The sequence below is a fragment of the Haliotis rubra genome, unplaced genomic scaffold (genome assembly GCF_003918875.1).
Source record: "Haliotis rubra isolate DU_JTF1 unplaced genomic scaffold, ASM391887v1 Scf5, whole genome shotgun sequence".
Lineage (NCBI taxonomy): Eukaryota > Metazoa > Mollusca > Gastropoda > Lepetellida > Haliotidae > Haliotis > Haliotis rubra.
The window spans coordinates 1,110,987-1,118,438 of record NW_025767190.1 but is presented as its reverse complement, the minus strand read 5'-3'; the positions used below and the strand labels follow the sequence as shown (position 1 = coordinate 1,118,438).

The 7,452-nt window shown below is 38.5% G+C and overlaps 1 protein-coding gene across 1 annotated transcript; it reads left to right on the top strand.

The window, feature by feature from the left end:
* The first annotated feature begins 233 nt into the window (after positions 1–233).
* LOC124291798 (elongation of very long chain fatty acids protein 5-like) lies at positions 234–6,826 on the top strand. The gene is made up of 3 exons (XM_046728867.1): positions 234–986; positions 2,554–6,335; positions 6,540–6,826. Exons 1-2 carry the CDS (start codon positions 849–851, stop codon positions 3,130–3,132), a joined length of 717 nt encoding a protein of 238 aa, XP_046584823.1. The 5' UTR covers positions 234–848; the 3' UTR covers positions 3,133–6,335; positions 6,540–6,826.
* The last annotated feature ends 626 nt before the right edge of the window (positions 6,827–7,452 follow it).

The window sequence follows — 7,452 nt, the reverse complement described above, 5'->3', positions numbered from 1 at the left end:
TACAAAATCAATGACCCCCTACCATAACACACCCTACCATAAATTATGAATGGCCCCTTACCATTCACCAGTGTTGTGAAATATGTTGATTCCTATCAGACTTTGTCCTCATAGTTCCTTCACCCTCATTAATTCATAATAATAATTAATTAATATTAATTATCTATCTTTATTATCTATATTGATTGCCAGGTTTAACAGAGTTTTTTAATACAACATGTAAACAGCTGAACATGGAGGTTTATCAGCTGATATGTGTTTGGCTTTGCAGGTGTCGGGCCTTGGTGTTAATATTCCATGTAATTCAGCTAGTAACATGTAGTTGTAAACATCAATAATCAGGAGGAGAATTCAGCAATATCACATACCAACCAGTGCAGTCGATAAAGCCAGTTATAACTGCTCATATATCCACCCTGTCTGTTAAGTGACCCTAAAGCAGCACATACACAACCCCTGTATTTGTAATAAAAATATATATCTTCATTTTGTTGGACATTATTAGACCCATTACATGTCTACACACAAAGAAGAAAGGAAACTATAAATAATTGGGACATTGTTACTGTGTTACCATCTTCAACATTGTACCCTGATGATTATAATTGGTGGTAGCAGATGTAGTGTAATGGCGACCTTTTGTGACAGTGAAAATGTTTGACCTAAAGGTAACTTGCGTCATGTGCAACATTGCACTTCTGTTGATTTTGATTGGTGGTAGCAGACGCAGTGTAATGGGGAACTGGCTGCAGTAAAAGTTTATAAGCCAGTCATTTCATCAGTAGAACACCACGTGTCCCAACTCTGGCCAAGTGAATCAGGTTGCATTATATGTCATAGCAGGCAAGATGGACACGGTCAGGTTTCTGATGGGACTTCGCTATGTTATTAACTTGCAATCATTTCCTCTATTTTGCCTCTACCTCCTCATGATATTCTTCTCAGGTTACTGGCAGAAATGGACCAAACCACTGAATCTTAAACCGGTAAGTAAATTAAGAATATATATCAGTGATGGATGGAAGTGTTTTTCTTACATGGACTAACTATTGCAGCAACAAAATTATAAGATGTGAAGGCTTCTGTTCTACAATTCTTTTCTCACATTCTTCTTTTTTCTAAACATTCAAAACAACCAGATATGCAATATATAGAGGATAATAAACGACCTTCCGTGTAATACCATTTTTATTAAACGAGTTAATGATTTGGTATCAAACGAGCGAAAGCGCGTTTGATGCCAAATCTTTAACGAGTTTAATAAAACTGGTATTTCACGAACGCGAGTTTAGTATTCTGTTTATTACTCTCCAACATAAATTGGTAGAAACAGAAATGTAATACATATTCATAGACCAGACATGTAATACATATTCAGAGACCAGACATGTAATGCATGCTCATACACCAGACATGTAATACATATTCAGAGACCAGACATGTAATGCATGCTCATAGACCAGACATGTAATGCATGCTCATAGACCAAACATGTAATACATATTCATACAAACAGACATGTAATACATATTCATACAAACAGACGTGTAATACATACTCATAGACCAGACATGTAATACATATTCATACAAACAGACGTGTAATACATACTCATAGACAGACATAGATATTCATACAGACATGTAATACATATTCATACAAACAGACATGTAATACATATTCATATAAACAGACGTGTAATACATACTCATAGACCAGACATGTAATACATATTCATAGACCAGACATGTAATACATATTCATACAAACAGACGTGTAATACATATTCATATAAACAGACGTGTAATACATACTCATAGACCAGACATGTAATACATATTCATAGACCAGACATGTAATACATATTCATACAAACAGACATGTAATACATATTCTTAGACCAGACATGTAATACAGATTCATACAAACAGACGTGTAATACATATTCATAGACCAGACATGTAATACATATTCATACAAACAGACGTGTAATACATACTCATAGACCAGACATGTAATACATATTCATAGACCAGACATGTAATACATATTCATACAAACAGACATGTAATACATATTCTTAGACCAGACGTGTAATACATACTCATAGACCAGACATGTAATACATATTCATAGACCAGACATGTAATACATATTCATAGACCAGACATGTAATACATATTCATACAAACAGACATGTAATGTAATACATACTCATAGACCAGACGTGTAATACATATTCATACAAACAGACGTCTAATATATACTCAAAGACCAGACATGTAATACATATTCATACAAACAGACGTGTAATACATATTCATACAACCAGACCGTTAATACATACTCATACAACAGGATGTTTAATTCATGCTCACAGAATCAGACTTGTAAAAGTTTCTTATACAAAGATCCTGTCCCACCTGATCTTATGATTAGAGCTATTGCTTGGAGCTCTAGGATAGATCACCATATGCCTATATATTCATTAAGAATATTCCTATATATTTGATATATGTCACTCTCAAATAGTTATAATGTTGCCTTCGACAGCTGCTGATCCTTCACAACTTCACCTGCTGTGTGACCAGCATGTACACGTTCTACGGCTTCATCCGTGGGGTCTACAAAAGCGGCCATCTCTACTCCAAGGAAATATCAGAAGAGCTGACCTTTGTCTTCTGGGTTTACTACATAACCAAGGTCATTGAACTTCTGGACACCGTGTTCATGGTCCTCCGACATCGTCGGCGCCAGATCTCCTTCCTCCACGTCTACCACCACTCCAGCATGCTGCTACTCACTAACTTCGGCCACTTATATTTCCCTTTTCCGTGCATCGCCGTATTCCAATCCCTCAACTCTCTGGTTCATGTGGTTCTGTACCTCTACTATGGTCTCACTGCCATGGTACCGAACAACCCTCCTCAATGGAGAAAGCAACTTACACAGATGCAGATAATTCAATTTCTTATTGATTTTGCTATATCACTCTATGGAGTTGTGTACTATGATTTTTGTTTTTATAGCCTTTTTTATGGAATAACCATGACTACTCTATTTTCTAACTTTTATTATCAGGCTTATGTTCGAAAGCGAAAACAACCTGAAGACAAGATCAAGTCAAACTGATGTGTGTCTGTTAATACTGCTGCCATAGATAAAAGTAAAGCAGATACTCTCCATTTTAAATTGTCCCGAGGGAAAGTAGTGTTTTAAACATATAAACAGCATGTTTCAACGCAGGTTTAGATTGTAACATTTAGATATAGTTCTGACCATAACAGGCTCAGATTATGTTTGACGAAGGCCAGATGTTGGAAATATATCAGCACTCATTGATATACCATAAGTTGTAAGTTGGATTCAAGATTTACGACTTTAATCACCACATACTGATGCAGATTTTCCACTCTCAGGAAGAACGTTCTGATCAGTGTTTCATAATGATGCTCATTATGTAGATCTGGTATAAAGGGCACAGTTTAATCTGTGATGCTGTTCTTGTAATCGAAGACTGAAAATTGTTTTTATTACACTGGATCATACTTTTTTTTTTAAAAGTGCAGTTTGGATTTCCTTACACTGTGTGTGCAAGAGTATATGAGAAGCTTGTTGATGTCTACTATTTCTAGGTCTCAGGGAAAGATACATCAGTGATCCTATTCCCGTGCACTATCGTCAGTGGCTCCAGTTAACTAGTATGCAGATCGATGCTGATGACGTCAATCATAGGCTTGTCTGGTCCAGACTCAATTGTTTATAGACAACATCATATAGCTTGAATATTGTTGAGTGTGGCATTAAATAAATGAATCAAAATAAAACTGTCAAAAGGTGTTGTTAATAAATGTGAACTGTATAAAAGAAATGTGGGCTTTTGCTTATCCTTTTTGTATTAATTTTCTTCCTTGGATCCGCCAATGGATCGCATCACACTGTCACACAGACAAACATGAGTGAGTGAGTTTCAAATAAAGCAATATGGTATAGGTGCCACTAGGTTGTACAATATATGGCCCCGTTTGTGTTTCGGAACTTGGGTCTGTTTTTGTCTCCATGTGTGTTTGTATCGCGGAGTCTGTACTGCCTCGGATTCGCATATATAAGGCTTGCGATATGTGGTGCTTCTTTTTCGCCTCCAAGAGAGACATGGGCTTTCTAGTCTGGCAGGAGGTGCACTTCCACTGGGTTTCACTACTATACTATGTATACTCCAACACACAGAACACAAAAAGTAGTCCAAGACACAGAACACAAACGGTAGTCCACCACGAGAGCTACACAACAATATGAAAAGTGACAATGTTCCACGCGGAATGTTTTTAAGAGATGTCAGTGGGTATATGTATTACTGTCTGAATGACGCTGGGGGCGAAGTGAAAAACGATGCCTAACACAAACTGAAGAGAATAAGTACGCACATTACACCATCGATAAACTAGGTATTAGTTGGTTCCAGACGCTTATTCTTACATTGAACAGTACATATTTGATCATTTTCCAACTTTTAAGCAATATTTTCTATCAGATTTTGAAGTCATCTACGAGGGTGTTGTTTTTCAATCAAATGGTGCAATATACTCCAAATCCAAAAATATTAAAATGGCATCAAGTTTTATCGTCAGTGAAGACAAGGTGATTTTGACTACTGCGATCCGAAAATAATCCACTCTGGACCAGGCAATCCAGCGTTCAACATCAGGAACATTGCTCTACCCAATTAAGATCCGATGACATGTGTCAGCGAGCCTGACCACTCGATCCCGTTATGACAAGCATGGGTTGCTAAAGATCAATTTTAAACCGGGTCTTTATAAGTCGACATTCTGAGAGTGACACACCGAATCACTAACACATATTCAGCGTTCCAGTCCATTCATAGCCATCATTGCCAGCCTGGTTCCCGGGGTCTTCTGCGCTAACGCTATGACGCTGTCGAAGCATTAGCGCAGCTGACCCCGGGAACCAGGCTGTATCAAGGCCTCCAGGAATGGAAGTCCGGTAACACAGGTAGTCTAAACCACGTACTCTTTGTATCCCGCTGAATTGTGTAAATTGGCGAGACTCTAACTTCTTCAAAAAAGCTTCTGTACCTGAGTGAGCTAGATCGCTGATATTGTGGGCATTTAGGATGTGCAACCAGATGACGTCACAACAGACTCATAGTCGGATCCAGTGTGCGTGCGTGCGTACGTGTGTGCGTGCGTGCACGCGCGCAGCGGGCCAGGTGGGTATTGAATGGTTCACCCAACAAACTAGATCCATTTGAACTGTCCTTTTGAAAGTTGAAAACGCGGCTGTTACCAACACGTTTATAACCATATAATTCGTTTAAACGCTTAATAATGACGTTGAGGTTTCTCTCCTCTTCACCTAGAAATTCAACACGCCCTTCTGCCAGGATAGATGATGTGGTTCATTGTTTTACGCACCACACAAATGTGCGTCCAGTACGCACAATACCGCATCCGGAGAGACGCACAAATATACCAAGAAATTAAAGTACCCCCAGTGAATCAAGAGTAATTATCTATGTCTGTTATTTCACCCAGCCCTCATGACCACTGTCCACATGACCACCGATTCATTCCAGGCTCGGAAGTAGTGAGTTAGGTAGGTATAATATTACGTCGTTTTTAGCAATATTCCAGCAATATCACGGTAGGGGACACCAGAACTGGTGTCACATTGTACCCATGTGGGGAATCGAAGATATACTTGTTGCGTGTTGAGAGTGTATTGTAGACTAGATACCTCACAACGCAAGGTGGTCAAAACATTTAAAGAGATATTTTGACGAAAGTTAGTCTTTCAGTATTCACAACCGACACACATACGTTCTGATATTGTAACTGTAATTACCAGTGATAATTTACTTGCACCAACGGGCTGTTACTCGATGTTGAACATAATACACAATGAACATAAAGACTTGTCAAAAGGGTCGTTTTCATCTATAAACACAATTATCAATGCACACAATTAACAGCAAACAATAATTAAACTTGAAATATGCTCAGGCACATTTGTTTCAATGATAACCATGTATATAACCTTAACTACATAAACATGAAGGACATCCTAGTTACCTTTTATACCTCGATTGAAAAAAACAAACCCTTGTAGATGACTTTTCACCCCTCGTACAGTTTTACTGCGGCTGTCCAGCTATTCTGGTTTAGTAGGTTCTGGAACGATCTACTGAAGTATACTATCCGACGACTATACAAACGCTCATCAGTTGGTTATGTCAAGGGAATGAGACACGGCGTCTTCACGGCCATGTATGACGTGTACAGTGCCACATGGTATGTTTCACTGATACCTGTATGGTTGTCCAGTCTGTCGTTCAGACCCTGAAGCAAATATATCCAAGAAAGCCAACGCAAGTCTAGAAAATGTGGCAAGTCTAGATTTCCTCAGCTTCTGAAAATGAAGAAAGTCTCTGGGCTCCTTTTCATTATATTTTATTTTTGTTTTACTATGAACTTTTTTCAGTAAAATATGTTCATTTCAGTGACTAGTTGTTAGTCTAGGTGTTCCACAACTTTGGGAGATATTTTCTGTGGGGGGTATTTTCTGTGGGAGGTATTTTTAGGGGTCAAGAAGGGGTTAATTTGGACGACCTAATATAGACAAGGCGTCTTGACCACGACATTACAATCTATGTCGAAACGTCGCCTTTCACAGAATAAAGAAGTTAGATATACATGTACATAAAATTATCATCATTCTTCGTCATTTTGAGGGGTCAAAGAGGGGTTCATTTGGACGACCGACCATAGCAATCAAGGAGGGACTTCTGTTCTCTGTCCCAGTTTTATATGTACTCATGCCAATAATGGTTGTCACCCCTCCCCATCCCAACCCACACACCCACACACCCCCACCACACCCCTCTCCAATTAAAAAAATTGAAGGGGGGGACAACCATTATTGGCATGAGTATATATGCTCTCCATAAGATACAACATTGTATGCTCCAAGACTTTGGTTTGTAGCGTCCAAGAAAATGGGCTTTCCGCATTAATTCTTGACTTTCATCGGTTCCACTTGTCGTGTAACAGGTCGATCTCAGACTAAAATTTGATAAACGCTTCTGAAGTTCAGTCTCCCAGAAACACCTTGGATAATCCTCAAAACAGACACTGTTGACGTCATGCAAAGTATGCATGTTGTATGACCAACAATAGAACGGTGACGAAGGGGTGCAGTCCATCTTGGAGGCGGGAGTCTAATGATCGTTCAGTTTTTATTCAATAAATAAATGCCTGATAATTTTTAAACGGCCGCTGATTCTAATTTCTATGTTGGTGTAAAGACAAATTTCTTTTTTTTATAAATGTAAAGGAAACTAAGGAAATGGTAGTTGATTTTCGGAGAAATAAGGAACCTCTACATCCTCTTATTATTGATAATGCAGAAATTGAAAGAGTGGACCATTACACA